Below are 21,034 nucleotides of genomic sequence, written 5' to 3' on the forward strand. Positions count from 1 at the left end.
GTAAGCGTTTAGAGGATGACACAGTCAACCTTTGTCTCATAAGACTATTAAAATCCAGCTATTTGAATTTAAGTTTGCTTTTCCTCCTTTCTATGTACAAAAAGATGCTTTTCCATGTAATCAGATAAAATTTTTCCTTCTTCATTTACCTAGTGTACCAATAAAAAGATCAATTAAAATGAAGATTCAGAGCTTGCAAAAAGCTTCAATACCATTTGTTCTAATCTGAGCGATAACAGTTAATCCTTTGCCTGTGAAAAGAATGATCATTTTGCATCTAATTAAAAGGTAATATTTTAAGTGCTACAGGGAAAACAGAGTCTAAGGAATATTAACTTTAAGAGGTCTTATTGTAGAGGAAGAGTTGTCTTCTGAATGTTTCCTATAATTACAAAACATATCTTCATAGTGATTTTAAGATTAACACAAAGTTTCTGGATACAACAGATAAAATACAAAAATGTATCCCAGGGACACAAATACTCAACTTTCAGGATTTCTTTCTCCCCCTCATATGTGAAGAAACAATATCTGGGCTTGACAGCGAAGCACAATCTCAATACCATTTCCAGTTACGAGACAGATAGAAGATGGCCGGTAAGATGAAAAAGTCAGTCATGGGGATATGAGCTCTTGCATCTCATCAGAGACCAGACCAGAGGTTTACTGTCTTACACGATGCATCAGTCACACACAAGGACGTGGCCACAAGCACAGATCTTTCCTGCAGTCTATCCACTTTATGGGACCGTCCAGAAAGTAAGTAAAAAAGCAGTAAGTAAAAAAGCAGTATCTTTTTCAGTGAGGAAACTGAAGAGGAGGTGATCAATTCTAAAGCATCACAGAATGCTTAGAGATGAAAAATGATGGGATTTGTTTCTCCTGAGCAGTCAATATGTGACATTTCCAAAGACCTTAAATTTTCCAGATAAACTGACAGTAAATAAAGCCCTGGAGACTCAGTACCACAGATTAAAAAACTAATTTTTCATATTTGTTTACAATTTTAGCTGTAGAATTCCAGGAATAGCTGATAAATAAAATATTAACATATGAAAGTGTTAGTTACTTGGTCATATCTGACCCTTAGCAAATCCATGAACTACAGCCCGTCAGACTCCTCTGTCCATGGAATGCTCCAGGCAAGAATGCTGGAGTGAGTTGCCATTCCCTTCTCCAGGAGATCTTCCCGACCCAGGGATTGAACCTGGGTCTCCTGCATGGCAAGCAGATTCTTTACCATCTGAGCCACCAGAGAAGTCCATATCAACACATCAAAGAATGAAACAAAAGAAAATTTGTGGAACAAAGTAGTCTAATTATAGGAAAATATTAAATAAATTACTGCACACAGCCATTCACAATGTGTCCTTGAAGAATGTCCAAGGAGAGGCAAAGGGCTGACAACATACTGCAAAATGACAACTGACAAAATGTTCTACGTGATGTCTATTTTGGAAAAAAATATGAAAAAGACTAGGAGAGTATACATAAAAAGAGAATTTAATGTCTTCACATTTTTTTCTTTTCCAAATGAAAGGGGATTAAACAAGGGGAAATTATTTTCAGAGTCAGTGAGAATACTGTGATCTCTTTATCCCAATATTTTAATAACACACAAAATGAAAAACTGAAATATATTTAGAGCCATTTAGTGCTTGCATTAACAACAATTTTTCTTTAAGTTACAAAACCAATAGTTCGTTCTAATTTACAGTTTGCTTATACTTTCTGCCAAGTCACACAAGAACAATGTATTTTTGAAAATCTATTGAACTTATATCCAATGTTGTAGCCTTTCATGCAGTCTTCATACATCACCACATTTAGAAAATGAACTTCATATGCTTGATTCCGTATGTTTTGAAGAAAACCATGATAATGAGTGCCCACAATCCCAGAATAAAACCCCCAGGAGGATGCCAATCCTTCAGCTTTGGTTTCTGCAAAACAAGAATGACATTATAAATTTAACAATAGATAAAGACCGATAGAAAATAGGTAATTCACAGAGTGTGCGTTTAAGGGGTAGTAATGTAGATTAAATTAAATGTACCGTTAGCCTTCCCTATCTGCAGGTTCCATACATATAAACATGTCCTGTATGTTTCTTTGTGCAGCACAGAAAGGCAGATCAGTCTTCACCATTTACTTGTCATTTCACCAGCTACATTATGATCCTGAAATTGAAGGTCTGTGATACTGTCTGTTTATGAGTTATATTAATACTTCCCGGATTATGAGCCAAGATTGTAAGGATAGTTATGAGAATCCTATTCTAGGATGGATTAAAGTGAGAAACTGTAATCTGAAATTTGCGTTCGTCACCATTTAAACTAGATTCCAGAAAGGCTTTTAGTGGTTTCCACAACTTACATTTTGTTTTTTCCTCTACATAACCAGGATACCTAATGCTCTTCACTCAATCTTCAAATTATCACATGGAAAAATAAAAAAGAAAGGAAAGAAAGAAGGAAGGAAGGAAGAGAGGGAAGGAGGGAAAAAACTCTAAAAGTATCTAATAATTAAATATCTAATAAAATATCTAATAATTACCTAATGTATAAGATTATAAACTCACTGAAAATATTCCAAAGGATATTTTGATAGAAAGAAATTCTATTTTCTTTTAATTTTATAAATGGAGAAGTTTATGCAAATGCCTGATTTTCAATTAGGTAATCCTTTTCATTTTTCTTTTTACAAAGGAAATGAATTACTATATTGAAGTTGCAGTTATCAAAACTTTAAAAAACCAAATTTTGATAAAGTAACATGTAATTTTTAAATTAAAATGTTTTAGATAATTTCAAAGTCATGCTGAGAATAAATAATACTTCAAGAAATTTGCAACAACTGTAATGTGATATAAAAAAATCAATGATTTCTTTTTTTTCTCTTTTGATGAGAACTCTTAGAATTTACTCTACAATTTCCATAAACAATATAAAGCAGTGTTAATTACATTAATCCTACTGCATATAACACATCTAGTATTTTTTTAATTAATTTATCTTAATTACAGGATAATTACTTTACAAAACTGGGATGGTTTTTGTCATACATCAACATGTATGATAAGCTCAGTGGTTCTCAAACCATTTCAGACGGTTTGTAAGCTCTTGGAACATTGTGCAACACTGAAAAATCTTAATTTCAGTAGAAAATCTATAGTAATGAATATAAAATATAGATATAATAAAGGTAGGTATATAAGTATCATACGCATGTGACATGAAAATACAAGTGAGCGAACTAAATAAACATGATTAACTGCTGTTCAGTTTTTGTCCTGTTTATTCTCTAACAGTCAAACATTGGTAACTCTTGCCAAATGGATGAACAAGCTTAAGATCAAAAATTATTTTTCCACAACTGGGAAATGATTATCTAGTAAAGAGCTATTAACTCAAAAAAAAAATCATTATTAGTGGAAGCACACCTTTATACAGCAGTCAGAAGACGCTCCCTGGGAATCTACTTTAAAGAGTATTGACTTGGTTGAAGAGATATGATTCAGATTTTCCCCAGTAACTAGGAATCTGATTTATATAGTATTTGAAAATACACACACACACACACACACACACATAGAGTTTACTAGGCTATTACTTTTAAAAAGTTAAATAAATATTGTCAAAATCTGGCATTAAACTATGCACTGTAGAAGAACAGGTTATAATATAGACAACTGTTCTATAAACTAATTTAATGAATTTCAGTGCTAAATGTTCAGGAGATGTGAACCTTCAAGAGCCACCTAAAACTTTCAGGTGGTGTTTAAATCAAGTCATGTAAGAAAATGCTGAACAGCATTTATGCACTATGATTCATTACAGATTACTGAAATAAATAATCAAGTAGTTAAGAGCAAATCTTACTTCTGCACCTATAGGAATTCTAGTTACTTTTCAATGAGATGGATTCCCTGAAGTTGTGATTTCACCATTACATCTTAAACTCAGAGGGCAGAACCAGTTGCCAGAGATTAGACAACTGTAGCTTCCCAGGTGGCGCTTGCGGTAAAGAGCCTGCCTGCCATGCAAGAGACGTAAGAGACCCGGGTTCAATCCCTGGGCTGGGAGATTTCCTGGAGGAGGGAATGGCAACCCACTCCAGCGTTCTTGAAGAATCCCATGGACAGAGGAGCCTGGTGGGCTACAGTCCATGGGTTGCAAAGAATCGGACACGACTGAAGTGACTCAGCATGTAACTTCTTTAGATGTAACTAGCATTTCTCCAGTGTTCTTGCCTGGAGAATCCCAGGGATGGGGGAGCCTGGTGGGCTGCCATCTATGGGGTCGCACAGAGTTGGAGACAGCTGAAGCGACTTAGCAGCAACAGCAGCAGCATTTCTCCAAAGATTGGTCCTGATAGTTATTTCAATCTGCTATGTTTAAAACTGTTTCAGAGAATTCTAGAGGCACTGCTTCCTGATCCTTCAACTAAACATGTCCCACATTTAGACCACTGATGCCCAGGAGAGGACAAGAGGAGAAAGCAAAGTGCTAGAACTGTGGTTTGCCAATGGCAAACTCTGACGGCAATAATGGAAGACCAAGAAATGTATGTTATTACTCTGGAAGTATTATGGAATGGTATATTTATTCACACAACACTGTACAAGCTAACAAAAGTAGCAAATCTCAGCCTTTCAAAACTACTATTTGCAGTTGCTCTATTTTTACTGTATATTCATTACATATATTTGACTAACAAAAAAATGGAAAATGAATTATTAACTAAATACAGTTTGGACTCTTAGCTTAGCATGACATCTATGAAGAATTCTGCTAATGCAGCTGCTCCCATCTTCTCAGGAAAGGCACATAAAAAGGCACAGAAAGAGACAACAGCACTCTCTACTAAAATTAACTTAACCTCTGATGAGAAACCTTGGACAGTTTCACTATCTGCAAGTCTGGAAACCAGGTCTAGAAACAAATTAATGGTGGCCCAGTTTTCTGAATACTACACAGGATCCAAAAGATTGCTATGCTCTGTGAAATAGGTAATTCTGTCAGCTGAGAAAGGGATTTTAGCTCTCTCCCTTTTTCTGCCTGCTGTTTAAGAGAAACAGTGTTGCCAATGAAGGTGACTTTATGAGGCAGCCAGAGTAGTGCAACTCTTCCCCAACCAATTAATGGCATACTTCTTTCTACATCTATTTAAATATAATTCCCAGTAAAGAGCGTATCAGAAAGTAGCGGGCCCTGGCAAAGGTTTACTGCATCCAAGAAGGAGCAACATCCAAACAAAAATCTCTGCAAAGACAGGAAAATACAGGAAAAATCCTTTCAATAATATATGTTAAGAAACAATGTTTTTTCCACATACTTCATCTTTTTAAAGTGGCCCAAACCCAGGCACACCCAGCACAGCAGCACATGACCCTAGTTTAGTTTACCAAAACCACATCTGATGACTGGCCACCAGTCACTGGGAAATGTTGAACAACTATTCTTCAGATACAGATCTGAAAGGATCCAAATCTAGGTAGATGGTGAGAAACATCCACATGCTCTGTTGGGAGATACTGACAGTATTCTAAGAAAAAGGCAAAAACCAAGGTGAGGTCCATGAGTAAGAACACTCCAACATATGAAGAAGAAATTTCCCGAAGACACAAAGAACATATCTCTGAACAGATTTCATAAAGAACAAAAGAATAATTTTAGAAAAATTTTATTTGACATAGATTTGAATAAAAATGCACAAGAGGCCAAAACCAAATGAACAGCATAAAGATAAAATAATACAAGATACAGGGACAAAAGGTTGAGGTAAAAAGGGAGCTGGAAGATAGTGTCCTAAGCACCTCTCTGAGTCCTTTATTCACCGAACTGTGGTAGACTAATCACAGAAAAAAAAAGGTCCTAATTCCCCATACTTCCTTCCCTGTGTCCATACATTTTGAATATACTGCTTTATGGCAGTTCTCATCAAGAGGTATACTCTACGTCTTTCTTCCATGCCTTGTGACTTCTTTTTGCCAATGGAAAGGAACATAAGCAATGGTATCCTAATTCCATGCTAGCCTCAAGAGGCTTTCTTTGCCTGTTTCTGCTCTCTTTTATACCTCTGCTACCACCATGAGAAACAAACCTAGGCAAGGCTTCTGGAGGTAAAAAATACATCAGATGGAGACGAACTCAAGTTCTCCAGCCAGCAGCCAGCCACCTCCCAGATGCAGAATTGCCTAGCCAAGACAAGGCTGACCAGAGACTCACGAGGGTGCCCAGCTAAGAACAGAACTGCTTAGCTGAACTCAGCCTGAATCCCTACCCTGAAGACTTATGAGTCAAATAGATAGTTGAAGTTTTAAGCCACTAATTTTGGCTTATTATTCATCAAAAGCTATGAAATACACCCACTGAGATGACCATTAATATAGAAGGAAAAATCCTGACCCTTTATTATCATAAGAAAATAAAGTTCTCATCTACATACTTTTCAAGTTTCTACAACAATGGTATATATAAAACCAGCATGAAGGGCGGGCAGCTAATCAGCTCCTTGTGGATCATGAACTTGATCGAGGTGAGGGAGGTCTGTCAAGATAATCCCCCTGATGTATTCTAGAACAAGAAATTCAGCCCCATTTCACTCATCTGAGCTAAATTTCACTAAGTAAGGACTGCAGCAAACACCTGTTTCCCCTGAACAGTATGTATAGCAGACTCTGTAGAAGTCATGCTACAGTGTCTTCTAGAGGTAAATTTTGTGAATGTTCTTTGCCCCATACCCCTCACTTTAAGGGAGCGGCAGTTATGCTCACTTTTAGCTCTTTCTTGTAGTCTTCCTGGGAAGAGATTGACTCCACTTGTCACCATGCTGGGAACTGCTCCCAAGGAAATAAAGTGGGGGAATCTAGAGACTAATTCATCTCATTTCTCTCTAACCTTCCTCCTCCCAAATACGTGAGTTACTCTAGCTCAAGTCTTGTTCCTTTCCTTTAGAAGTTAGTCAGCAATTCATATTCATTGGATATTGCCCCCACCCAACCCTCTGCTAGAGAAATGTTCATTTCTCCCAGAATCTTGATGTATCTTACATACGGTAAATCTGCAAAGCAATTAATTTAATCTAGAATAATTAAAGATGATTTGTTTTTAACTATAATTTTGCTTCCAACAGAAAATTGACCACTATTCTACCTTAACCATAATTTTAGTTTTTTTCTGACACAAATGCCCACTATTAATATTGTTAATTAATATCACTCTGGAATTTTTAGCCAATCCAGATGTCAGTTCAAGGAGGAAATAATTTTCATATTTGCAGATTTTATAATTAGGTATCAACAAACTATACAAAATCAACTCTTAGAATTACTGAGAACAAAGAGTTCAGATCTGAGATAAATATAAAAAAATACCCTTCCAATGTGCCAGTAAAAATGATTTGGAAAACAGAATAGAAACAAATTTCATCCACAATAGCACTAAAAAACATAAAATATCTGGGACTATCCACAGCATGAGGATAAAAATCTCATTTTTTAATGTCATTTTATAAATTTGTAAAATCTAATTCTATAAATTCATCTCATATGTTAAAAATCTATATTACTTATAGAGGGGTAAACAGTCCTGAATATCAAAGAGGATATGATAAAGCTAATCTATAATATTTTTCTGATACAAAATAGAAAAGATCAATGAAACAGAATAGAAAGTAGTCAGTCAGCTCAGTATCCAACAATTTGGATATTATATTGGATATTATAAAAGAACTATAACAAATCAACAAGCAAGGAAATATTCTTACTGGTCCTCTAACAATGGGTTAACATCTGGAAAAGAAATCAATTTTGTTTCTAAACCAAAACTACAAACCAAAATATACTTCACATGATTAAGAATTAGATGTAAACATATGACATGTAAAAAAAAATGTTTTCAATTACTTTTGTAAAGTGGCACTCAGGGGTCTATCATAATGGTAGCTATGTTAACGGTACCAGTGGAGAGCAGTTACAAAGGATTTCATTGTGAAGAGCATGCGTCAAAGGGCCTGCAAGCTAAGGGGACTGTCAGTGGGTGGCTATTCAGGAAGGACTTCTTGGATGAGCTGGCCCTTGAACAAGGTGTCATATGTAAGCTGATGGACAGGAGGAGATAACACCCAAGCAGTGACACATGGAACAAAATCATGGTGATGGTAAAAGCCAGGCGTTGAAGAGTGATGCTCCAGCCATACTACGCTAGCAGGGGGAAGGTGACAGAAAGAGGTTTGCATCTGCTTTGTTCAATGCCAAACCCACAGGATTCTGGCACTTAGAAAACCCTGATGAAAGAAAGGGTGCAGCTTGAAAGTAGAAAGCATTATGGCCAGGAGGGTCACTCTGTGAATAACCAGTTGCATTCTGGGATCTGAAACAATGCAATGCCTCTGAGAGCTTAGCCAGCAACCACCCATAGGTGAATATGGTAAAAAGAGATAAAATGTCAGACAATCTGCACAGTAAAGGGATTTATAAGTTTAAAAGCAGTAAGTGGAAATAAAAAGGTGGAGAAATTTTTAAAAGAACTTTTTGAAAAATCGATATTTTATGAAGTGTATAAATCAAACTAAGAGGCAAATAAATGAGAAAATATGACAGAAAGGGGGTTAAATTCAGTACTTTCAGATCTGCCAAAAATGAGTAAGAAAAGACGCACGGATTTATGAACAAATGTTATAGGGAAATGAAAATTTTCACAATAATTACAAATGGCTAATAAAAACCTGAAAAATTTAATTTTTGATCATAAAAGCAAGTTAAAATGTTAATTATTTCTTCCTTGCTTCAAAACTGAATTAGTAAATGTTAATAAGGATGGTCAACTTTTCAGGGAAAGTAATCTATTTATATGTTCAGAAGTCTTTAAAATGTTCATAATTTTTCATTCCTAGAATCTGTTGCACTCCTAGCTAGGCTCTACAATAAGGAATTCAGAAATGCTGACAAAGGTTTTGCACAAAGATTTTCTTCTTACTGTTATCTACAAAATAAAAATGGAAACTATATAGATAACATGAGAAATACTGCACATCAACATAATAGCCATCAAGAATGTTCTCAATTTTAATGATTTGGAAAGATGCTTTAGACTGTAATAAGAAAATAAAAGTAAAATGCAAATTGAGTATGAAATATGATCTTATGACAATATTCAAAACAAGGAAACTGAAGTCTGAATACAGTTTCTGAGAAAGAAATAGGATTAGAGGTACTTTGAAACTTTTCTCTACACTTATCTACACTTTTGAAAATATATTTTCTACAATGGATAGGTATTTCTTTAATTATTTTTATGGGGGAAAGAGGAATACAGAGGAAAAACTTTTAATAAAAGAGTCCACCTAGAAGAATCTTTCTATATTCATCTTTTACAAATTTAGAAGATGTTCTACAATAATACCGTTTAGTACATGATATCCTACTTTGAGGAAAAATAACACGAATAGCATGACAGCGACATAATAAAATAAAGTGCTTTTTCAGTATGTATTTAATGATATTTCCAGAGAATGACAATATTGCTATTTTTAAAATAACTATAGGTAATACTTTAGGCATTCTACAATGATTTTACTTACAATCAAATGAGAGATTGGTATAATTATTGCATTTTGTAGTACAGCTGCATTTGAGGTAAGTTCACATTAAAGTATAGCTTGTAATTTCATTTGTGTCCATATTAGAGCTTCTCATAAAATGACTAATTTTATGTAGTTAAGCTACTCTACTGACTGCTATTAAATACACTTTTTTTTAAAACTTTCACAATAGCCATAATACAGAGGTGAAAAGCATATATAAAACATTGCAATGTGTCATGAGCAAACACTTAAAAGCTTAAGGGCTACCTATTATTGAAATGCCTAGTATTTCAAATTAAAATGATAGGTAGCTTAGCAACACTACATTGCCAATTGTGAACAGTGTTCAGTCTCCTCTTTCATGTTTCTAGGAGAACATTAACCACAGAACTTCAAACGGTTAACAGAGAACAGAACTAAGTATTAGAATTCTGCAAAAAGAAAAAATCAAGGATTGAAAAAATTATACAAGTTTACTGGAAAACAAATAGAAAATTTACAATGTTTCAATAAGATTTTTTCCTTAAAATATAATGAGCATATCAGAACAGTTAAATTATATTTTAAGTAAAGAAAAAAAAATCCACTAAGGTTACAATTACTTTAGCAAATAATTTAGCTATTTGTTTTCAACCGTTTAATTAGTTGTAGTTTGTTAGTATCTCCAGTCTATCAACATCTTCTGTATAAAATATGATTTGTAATCTTCAAATTATACTTGTAGCATACATCAAATTGTGGTCAGCAGGATTCTAAGAGAGTTCCCTAGATTCCCTCTCCCAGGTGTGCATATGCTGTATAATTGCTTCCCTTTGAGTGTGGACCAGGACTTATGAATATGACGGGATATCACTTTTTTCACTAGGTTACATTATATAACAAAGACAAGGGGATTATGAAGATGTTATTAAGGTCCCTAATCAGTGACCTTCAATTAGTCAAAAAGGAGATTATCCTGGAGAGAGAGACTGACTAATTAAGTGAGCCCTTTGAAAGAGGGTCTAGATATCAGGGACCTAAGTCAAGAGAGACAAACAAGTTCAGTTCAGTTGAATTCATTTGCTTACTCAAGTCTAACTCTTTGCGACCCCATGAACCACAGCATGCCAGGTTTACCTATCCATCACCAACTCCCAGAGTCAACTCAAACCCATGTCTATTGGGTCAGTGATGCCATCCAACCATCTCATCCTTTGTTGTCCCCTTCTCCTGCCCTCAATCTTTCCCAGCATCAGGGTCCTTTCAAATGAGTCAGTTCTTAGCATCAGGTGGCCAAAGTATTGGAATTTCAGCTTCAACATCAGTCCTTTCAATGAATATTCAAGACTGATTTCCTTTAGGATGGACTGGTTGGATCTCTCTTGCAATCAGAATACCAGAGTTCAAAAGCATCAATTCTACGGCGCTCAGCTTTCTTAATAGTCCAACTCTCACATCCATACATGACCACTGGAAAAACCATAGCTTCGACTAGACAGACCTTTGTTGACAAAGTATAAGTCTCTGCTTTTTAATATGCTGTCTAGGTTGGTCATAACTTTCCTACCAAAGAGTAAGCATCTTTTAATTTCATGGCTGCAATCACCATCTGCAGTGATTTTGGAGCCCAGATAATAAACTCAGCCACTGTATCCACTGTTTCCTTATCTATTTGCCACAAAGTGATGGGACCAGATGCCATGATCTTCGTTTTCTGAATGTTGAGCTTTAAACCAACTTTTTCACTCTCCTCTTTCACTTTCATCAAGAGGATCTTTAGTTCTTCTTTACTTTCTGCCATAAGGGTGGTATCATCTGTATATCTGAGGTTATTGATATTTCTCCCAGCAATCTTGATTCCAGCTTGTGCTTCTTCCAGCCCAGCGTTTCTCATGATGTACTCTGAGTATAAGTTAAATAAGCAAGGTGACAATATACAGCCTTGATGTACTCCTTTTCCTATTTGGAACCAGTCTATTGTTCCATGTCCAGTTCTAACTCTTGCTTCCTGACCTGCATATAGGTTTCTCAAGAGGCAGGTCAGGTGATGTGGTATTCCCATCTCTCACGGAATTTTCCACAGTTTATTGTGATCCACACAGTCAAAGGCTTTGGCATAGTCAATAAAGCAGAAATAGATGTTTTTCTGGAACTCTCTTGCTTTTTCGATGATTCAGCGGATGTTGGCAATTTGATCTCTGGTTCTTCTGCCTTTTCTAAAACCAGCTTGAACGTCTGAAAGTTCACGGTTCACGTATTGCTGAAGCCTGGCTTGGAGAATTTTGAGCATTACTTTATTAGCATGTGAGATGAGTGCAATTGTGCGGTAGTTTGAGCATTCTTTGGCATTGCCTTTCTTTGGAATTGGAATGAAAACTGACCTTTTCCAGTCCTGTGGTCACTGCTGATCTGGATCTGCCTAAAACAACTTAAAAGCAATCCTTAAAGGAATCAAACTCATCCTAGAACAAAATCCAGCACTCATTACAAGAATAAAACAAAAATCCAAAATGTAATAGCCAACAACAACAACAACAAAAATAAAACGGCTAGTATCCAATCTTTTAAAAGGACATGAGAAGGAGGAAAATATCACCCAAAGCCAAGATTTAAATTAATCCGTTGAAATAGACCCATATATGAAAAAGATGATGTATTTAGTAGACAGGGCTCTTAAGACAGCTATTATAAATTGCATGTAAAGAAAAACATGATCATATGAGAAAAGAGAATATATAAATAAGATCTATTATAGGATTTCTAGAGATGAAAAATATACATAAGATGAAAGCTACATTGGATGAAATTAAGAGTAGATTAGACACTTTAGCAGAGAACTATTAAGACAGCAAGAGAAGTTATTCAAATGAAGCACAGAAAGAAAAAGAGAAGGGAAAAGAATACACAGAGCCTAAGTTATGCCTATTGTGGCACAGTATTAAGCAGGAACACATTCATGCAACTGGAGTCCTAAATAGGGAGAGACCAAAATATGTTAAACAAATAATAACTGAAATTTTATCAAATTTCATAAGAACTATAAATCACCAAATCCACAAAGCCCAACACCAAGGAACACAGAGAAAGCCACAAAAAGGAACATCATAATCAAAATTCTGAAAAACAGTGGTAGGACTTCCTTGTTAGTCCAGTGGTTAAGAATCCATCCACAAATGCAGTGGATACAGATTCGATACCTGGTCTGGGAAGATTTCATGTGCCACGGGGCAACTAGGCCCATGTGTCACAACTACTAAAGCCTGCACGCTCTAGAGCCCACGTGCCACAACTTCTGAACCCCTGCACCCACAGCCCATGTTCTGCAAGAGAAACCATCGCAGTGAGAAGCCTGTGCACCACAACTAGAGAAAGCCCAAGCGCAGCACTGAAGACCCAGTACAGTCAAAGTAAACAGATACATTAAATTTTTTAAAAAAGAAAAGGAAAACAATGATAGCAAGAACACCTTAAAAGCAGTCATGTAAAAAGAGATTTATTCTTACAGAGAGGAGTTTAAGAAACTAAAGCAGATGAGTTAGTCACATGATTATACAAATAAAGTTTTATAAGAACACAGCCATGCTCATTCATTTACATATTGTCTATTGCTGCTTTCACATTACACCAAAGTTCAGTAGTTGCAACAAAGATCAGATACCTAAACTATTTATATCTGGTCCTTTAAGAAAAAGTGTACTGACCCCTGCTATAGTGGAACAAAGATAAGCATAATTGAAGATGTGCTGTCAGCAACCATGGAATCCAGAAGACAACAGAAAGGCATCTTTAAAGTCCTGAAACAAAATAAATGTTACCTAGATTCTAGGGAAAATGTGCCAAGTGAAAAAAAGTCTTTCAAGGATGAACATGAAATAAAATGTCAGTAAAACAAAACCTTTGAGAATTCAACAGACATTTACTGCAGCAGACCTATACACAACAATATACAAACTTCAGTTCAGTTCAGTTGCTCAGTCGTGTCCGACTCTTGGCAACCCCATGAATCGCAGCACGCCAGGCCTCTCTGTCCATCACCAACTCCCAGAGTTCACTCAAACACATGTCCATCAAGTCGGTGATGCCACCCAGCCATCTAATCCTCTGTCATCCCCTTCTCCTCCTGCCCCCAATCCCTCCCAGCATCAGAGTCTTTTCCAATGAGTCAACTCTTCGCATGAGATGGCCAAAGTACTGGAGTTTCAGCATTGGCATCATTCCCTCCAAAGAAATCCCAGGGCTGATCTCCTTCAGAATGGACTGGTTGGATCTCCTTGCAGTCCAAGGGACTCTCAAGAGTCTTCTCCAACACCACAGTTCAAAAGCATCAATTCTTCGGCACTCAGCTTTCTTCACAGTCCAACTCTCACATTCATACATGACCACTGGAAAAACAATAACCTTGACTAGACGGACCTTTGTTGGCAGAGTAATGTCTCTGCTTTTCAATATGCTATCTAGGTTGGTCATAACTTTTCTTCCACGGAGTGAGTGTCTTTTAATTTAATGGGTGCAGTCACCATTTGCAATGATTTTGCAGCCCCCAAAAATAAAGTCTGACACTGTTTCCACTGTTTCTCCATCTATTCCCCATGAAGTGATGGGGCCACATGCCATGATCTTCGTTAGCAATACACAAAGTGGTATATCAAATACTTATACTATAAGGTATACCTACAGCAGACCTATAATACAAGAAATGTTAAGAGAAGTTCTTCAGGCAGAACAAAAATTATACCAGAGGGAAATACAGACTTTCACAAATGAAAGAGGAGAGATCAAAATGGTAAACTGGTAAACAAATATATAAAAATATTTTCTTCATTCAAAAATTTCCTTAAAAGATACTTGACTGTTTCAAGTTAAAATGACAATATATTGTGTGGCTCATAAAGATGTAGAATCAAAACATATAACAACAACAGCACAAAGAATGGAAGGGAGAAACTGAGAACATAGCATTATAAAGTTCTTATGCTGTACATAAAATAATATACTATTTAAAGTTCATGTTTAGTCACTCAGTCATGTCCAGCTCTTTGCAACCCCACGGACTGTACCCCACCAGGCTCCTCTGTCTATGGGATTTTCCAGGCAAGAATATTGGAGTGGGTTGCCATTTCCTTCTCCAGGCGATCTTCCTGACCCAGGAATCGAACTGGGGTCTCCTGCATTGCAGGTGGATTCTTTTACAGCTGAGCTACCAGGGAAGCCTCAAGAAGGTGACTACCAGGGAACTCAACTATTTAAAGTAGACTGTATTAAATTAAAGATGCGTATTATAAATCCTAGACTAACAACACTAATAAGGTGGATTCACTTAATAAACCAAAAGTGGAGTTAAAATGGCATCCTACAAACTCAACAAAAAACAGAAAAAGAAAAGGAACTGAAAACAGAAGGAGCAAATATAAAACAAACAGCATTACAGCAGACCTAAATCCTGCTAGCCTGATAGCTGATCAGGCTCCTCCGCCCATGGGATTTTCCAGGCAAGAGTGCTGGAGCGGATTGCCATTTCCTTCTCCAGGGGATCTTCCCGACCCAGGAATTGAACCTGGGTCTCCTGCATTGCGGGTAGATGCTTTACCGTCTGAGCCACCGGGGAAGCTTGATCTAAATCCAACCAGATTTAAATTCCATTTAACTACTAATAATTACATTAAGTGAAAGGATCTTATTTAAGGGACGAGATCTGATATAGAGTGCCTGATGAACTATGGACGGAGGTTCGTGACATTGTACAGGAGACAGGGATCAAGACCATCTCCATGGAAAAGAAATGCAAAAAAACAAAATGGCTGTCTGAGGAGGTCTTACAAATAGCTGTGAAAAGAAGAGAAGCAAAAAGCAAAGGAGAAAGGAAAGATATAAGCATCTGAATGCAGAGTTCCAAAGAGTAGCAAGGAGAGATAAGAAAGCCTTCCTCAGTGATAAATGCAAAGAAATAGAGGAAAACAACAGAATGGGAAAGACTAGAGATCTCTTCAAGAAAATTAGAGATACCAAGGGAACATTTCATGCCAAGATGGGCTCAATAAAGGACAGAAATGGTATGGACCTAACAGAAATAGAAGATATTAAGAAGAGGTGGCAAGAATACACAGGAGAACTGTATAAAAAAGATCTTCACGACCCGGATAATCACAATGGTGTGATCACTCACCTAGAGCCAGACATCTTGGAATGTGAAGTCAAGTGGGCCTTAGGAAGCATCACTACGAACAAAGCTAGTGGAGGTGATGGAATTCCAGTGGAGCTATTTCAAATCCTGAAAGATGATGCTGTGAAAGTGCTGCACTCAATATGCCAGCACGTTTGGAAAACTCAGCAGTGGCCACAGGACTGGAAAAGGTCAGTTTTCATTCCAATCCCAAAGAAAGGCAATGCCAAAGAATGCTCAAACTACCGCACAATTGCACTCATCTCACATGCTAGTAAAGTAATGCTCAAAATTCTCCAAGCCAGGCTTCAGCAATACGTGAACCGTGAACTTCCAGATGTTCAAGCTGGTTTTAGAAAAGGCAGAGGAACCAGAGATCAAATTGGCAACATCCACTGGATCATTGAAAAAGCAAGAGAGTTCCAGAAAAACATCTATTCTGCTTTATTGACTATGCCAAAGCCTTTGACTGTGTGGATCACAATAAACTGTGGAAAGTTCTGAAAGAGATGGGAATACCACATCACCTGACCTGCCTCTTGAGAAATCTGTATGTAGGTCAGGAAGCAACAGGTAGAACTGGATATGGAACAACAGACTGGTTCCAAATAGGAAAAGGAGTACGTCAAGGCTGTATATTGTCACCCTGCTTATTTAACTTCTATGCAGAGTACATCATGAGAAACGCTGGACTGGAAGAAACACAAGCTGGAATCAAGATTGCCGGGGAGAAATATCAGTAACCTCAGATATGCAGATGCTACCACCCTTATGGCAGAAAGTGAAGAGGAACTAAAAAGCCTCTTGATGAAAGTGAAAGAGGAGAGTGAAAAAGTTGGCTTAAAGCTCAACATTCAGAAAACGAAGATCATGGCATCTGCTCCCATCACTTCATGGGAAATAGATGGGAAACAGTGGAAACAGGGTCAGACTTTATTTTGGGGGGCTCCAAAATCACTGCAGATGGTGACTGCAGCCATGAAATTAAAACACGCTTACTGCTTGGAAGAAAAGTTATGACCAACCTAGATAGCATATTGAAAAGCAGAGACATTACTTTGCCAACAAAGGTCCGTCTAGTCAAGGCTATGGTTTTTCCAGTGGTCATGTATGGATGTGAGAGTTGGACTGTGAAGAAAGCTGAGTGCCGAAGAATTGATGCTTTTGAACTGTGGTGTTGGAGAAGACTCTTGAGAGTCCCTTGGACTGCAAGGAGATCCAACCAGTCCATTCTGAAGGAGATCAGTCCTGGGTGTTCTTTGGAAGGAAATGATGCTGAAGCTGAAACTCCAGTCCTTTGGCCACCTCATGCAAAGAGTTGACTCACTGGAAATTACTCTGATGCTGGGAGGGATTGGGGGCAGGAGGAGAAGGGGACAACAGAGGATGAGACGGCTGGATGGCATCACTGACTTGATGCATGTGAGTCTGAGTGAACTCTGGAGCTGGTGATGGACAGGGAGGCCTGGCGTGCTGCGATTCATGGGGTCGCAAAAAGTTGGACACGACTGAACGACTGAAGTGAACTGAACTGAGTTTAGTTGCTCAGTCCTGTCCAACTCTTTGTGCCCTCATGGACTATAGCCTGCCAGGCTTCTCTGCCCATAGAATTCTCCAAGCAACAATACTGGAGTGGGTTGCCATTCTCCTCCCCAGGGGATCTTTCTGACCCGTGGATTGAACCCAGGTCTCCACCACTGCAGGTCATTCTTAACCATATGAGCTACAAAGGATCTTAGTATTCCAATTAAAAGGCAGAGATTGTCAAGTTGAATAAAACCATAAAACTTAATGATATTCTACCTATAAGAAACCCACTTTAAATTCAAAACACAGATAAATTAAAAGTGAAATGAAAATCTCTTTTTCCAAATGGAAAAAGAAACCTGGGCAGGCCATACTAACATCAGAACAAAGCAGTATTCAGAACAGCGGTCCCCAACCTTTTTGGCACCAGGTACTGGTTCTGTGGAAGACAATCTTTCCACAGACCTGGGATGGGGGATGGTTGCAGGATGATTCAAGCACATTACCTTTATTGTGCACTTTATTTCTAATCTAATGCTGTCATTAATTTGACAGGAGCTACTGGTCCACAGCCTAGAGGATGGGAACCCCTGCTTTAGAACATCGAATATTACAGGGAGTAAAAAAGAACTTCTCATACTAATACGGAGAAGGCAATGGCACTCCACTCCAGTACTCCTGCCTGGAAAATCCCAGGGAAGGAGGAGCCTGGTGGGGCTGCAGTCCATGGGGTCGCTGAGGGTCGGACACGACTGAACGACTTCACTTTCACTTTTCACGTTCATGCACTGGAGAAGGAAATAGCAACCCACTCCAGTGCTCTTGCCTGGAGAATGCCAGGGACGGGGGAGCCTGGTGAGCTGCTGTCTATCGGGTTGCACAGAGTCAGACACGACTGAAGTGACTTAGCAGCAGCAGCATACTAATACAGGGATTGATTCACCAAAATGGTATACCAATTCTAAATGTTTTATGTACTTAAAGTTTCAAAAATACATATAAAAAACTGATAGAACTGAAAGGAAAAATTATAACTGTGTATTTCAGTGCAATCTCAGAATTAGTAAAAAAAAAATCAGTAAGAATATGGAAAATCTGAACATTATCAACCAATTTGATATAGTTGACATATTTATTTCACTTTACCCAGTGATATTAGAGTGCAAATGCTATATTAGTGCACGCGGACATTCACCATGATGGACCAGTTTCTGGTCTCTAACACAAGTCTCAAATAATTTTTAAGGCCTGATGTCACAGAATATTCCACAAGTGGAATTAAACTAGAAATCAGTAACAGAAGAGAGAACTTAGAAAAATCTTCAAATACTTAGAAATTAAACAATATATTTCTAACCTAAGAAGAAATTACAAGGGATATTAGAAAATATTTTGAATTTAATGAAAATATATTTGTTAACTGAAAAGAATGCAAAGCTGAAAAACTGATGTTTTATTTGGCAGTCTTACTGAAGACTTGAGTCCAGGATACAGCCTCTCAGATAGCTCTGAGGGATGGTTGGAAAGAGGTAAGTTACAAGTCAGAATATACAGGAATTTCTGTGAGGGGGGCAAGAAAAAAAAGGAAAGGAAAAAAAAAAAACACCCAGGTATCCAACATCAAACAATTACTGCTAACTGTATTTTTAAAACCAGACATCTCAAGTTAATGAATTGATCACTTTTCTATGTACGGGAAGATGCAAGAGTCTGGACTTACTGAAATTATTCCCTTGATTTGCATCTTAGCAATCTACTGCCAGTATTCCAATTTTCTCCATTCTGAGTTCCTTACCCTCAGGGTGCACTGTCAGCAGTGGCTGCAGTAGCTGATGGCTTGATGGTGGGCAGCCTGTTTACTGAAATGGCAGGTGACACTCTTTATTCATACACTGCAAAATGTGTGGGATGTACATAAATCATGCTTACAGAGATATGTATAGTTTTATACAATTGTATTAGAAAAGAATATCTGAAATCCGTAATTTATGAAAAAGATTCCACCTGGAGAAATTTGAAAAAAAAAAAAAAAGAGCAAATGAAACCCAAACTAAGCACAAAAAAGAAAATTAAAAAGTGAAACTCAATAAAAGACAAAAAAAAGGGGGGGCAGTGGAGAAAAATATCAACAACCAAAAACTGCTTCTTTGAAGTTCAATAAAATTGATAAACTTCTGAAAAAACTGGTTTAAAGGGAAAAAAAAAGAAGAAGAAAGAGAGAATATCACCACAGATTATATAGAGATTCAAAAAATAATAAGAGGATACAAAAATAACTTTATGGCAATGAATTTGACAAGCTATGCCTTGACAGATACAAATTACCATCTTATCCAATTTTAAGCCAGATAATTAAAAGACACATAACTTCGGTAGAGTCCACAAAAACTTCCACATCCCAAACTGATATGGAAAGAAGAGAATCAAGCAAAAGGAAAGGGATTTCCAGTCAGCCTCTAACACAAGAGATCTGTGCTGATAAGAATGCATTAGGGAAGAACCCAGAACAGTCAAGCAGAAACTGCAAATAATAATGGTTAATACTTAAATATTTACTATACACCAAGCATTAAAGAATTTTAAATGTGTCAGTGCATTGCCTTCAAGGTAGATAATATCATTACCCTGCTTAACAGATGAGGAAAATTAACAATTATTACAAAACTACCACCACCACACATAATCATGATTATTATTTATGGAGTACTGACCAAAAATTCCACTCCTTTATAAGACCTTCACATATATTATCTTATTTAATCCTTACAACAGCACTGTGACACAATTATATAATTAGTGTCTTATATCAAACATGAGAAAACTATATTGAGCAACTTAACGAGTCACAAGCTAGAAACTTTAGTAAGTGGTTTTGCTAGGCATGAAACATGGTTTAGTTTGATTTCAAAGTCAGTGCTCTTAACCACTACATAATACTCCTAAATTGCAGAATTACTCTGGGAATAGGTCGAGACTTCTCCTCCAGGCAACTCCCTACCTCATGAATATTATGGGGGCAACAAGATAAGCTTTCCTTGGAAAGTAAGCTATGACAAACCTAAAAAACAAGTTACAAAAACAGAGACCACTTTGCTAACTAAGGTCTATATAGTCAAAGCTAGGGTTTTTCCAGTAGCCATGTATGGATGTGAGAGCTGGACCATAAAGAAAGTTGAGCACCAAAGAATTGATGCTTTTGAACTGTGGTGCTGGAGAAGATGCTTGAGTGTCCCTTGGACTGCAAAGAGATCAAACCAGTCAATCCTAAAGGAAATCAACCCTGAATATTTATTGGAAGAACTGATACTGAAGCTGAAGGTCCAATATTTTGGCCACATGAGGTGAAGAGCCTACTCACCGAAAAAGTTGCTGATGCTGGGAAAGATTTAAGGCAAAAGGAGAAGGGGGAGGCAGAGGATGAGATGCTTAGATAGCATCACCAACTCAATGGACATGATTTGAGCAAACTCCAGGAGATAGTGGAGGTTGGAGGAACCTGGCACGCTGCAGTTCATGGGGTCACATGACTCAAAACAACAAAATAAAGCACAAGACTAATGAGCTATAGACCACATATTGGCGATAGCTGGTGTTAAGATTCAGGGGTAGAAGCGGGGAAGAAAGGTTGCTTTAATAGCAAGAGAAGAGGCTACCACAAGAGAATACTCTACACATGGATATCACCAGATGGTCAACACTGAAATCAGACTGATTATATTCTTTGCAGCCAAAGATGGAGGAGCTCTATACAGTCACCAAAAACAAGACAAGGAGCTGACA

At 37.3% G+C, this 21,034-nt stretch overlaps 1 protein-coding gene across 1 annotated transcript in view; it reads right to left on the reverse strand.

Annotated features, from left to right (window-relative positions):
• Nucleotides 1-1,485: 1,485 nt before the first annotated feature.
• Nucleotides 1,486-21,034, reverse strand: part of PIGK (phosphatidylinositol glycan anchor biosynthesis class K) — a 153,122-nt gene continuing 133,573 nt past the window's right edge. The window contains exon 11 of the mRNA XM_004002091.4: nucleotides 1,486-1,943. Within this exon, the coding sequence (XP_004002140.1) occupies nucleotides 1,827-1,943 (117 nt within the window). The 3' untranslated portion in view covers nucleotides 1,486-1,826. The remainder of the gene's footprint in view (nucleotides 1,944-21,034) is intronic.

The sequence above is a fragment of the Ovis aries genome, chromosome 1, assembly GCF_016772045.2.
Source record: "Ovis aries strain OAR_USU_Benz2616 breed Rambouillet chromosome 1, ARS-UI_Ramb_v3.0, whole genome shotgun sequence".
NCBI classification, from domain to species: Eukaryota; Metazoa; Chordata; class Mammalia; order Artiodactyla; family Bovidae; genus Ovis; species Ovis aries.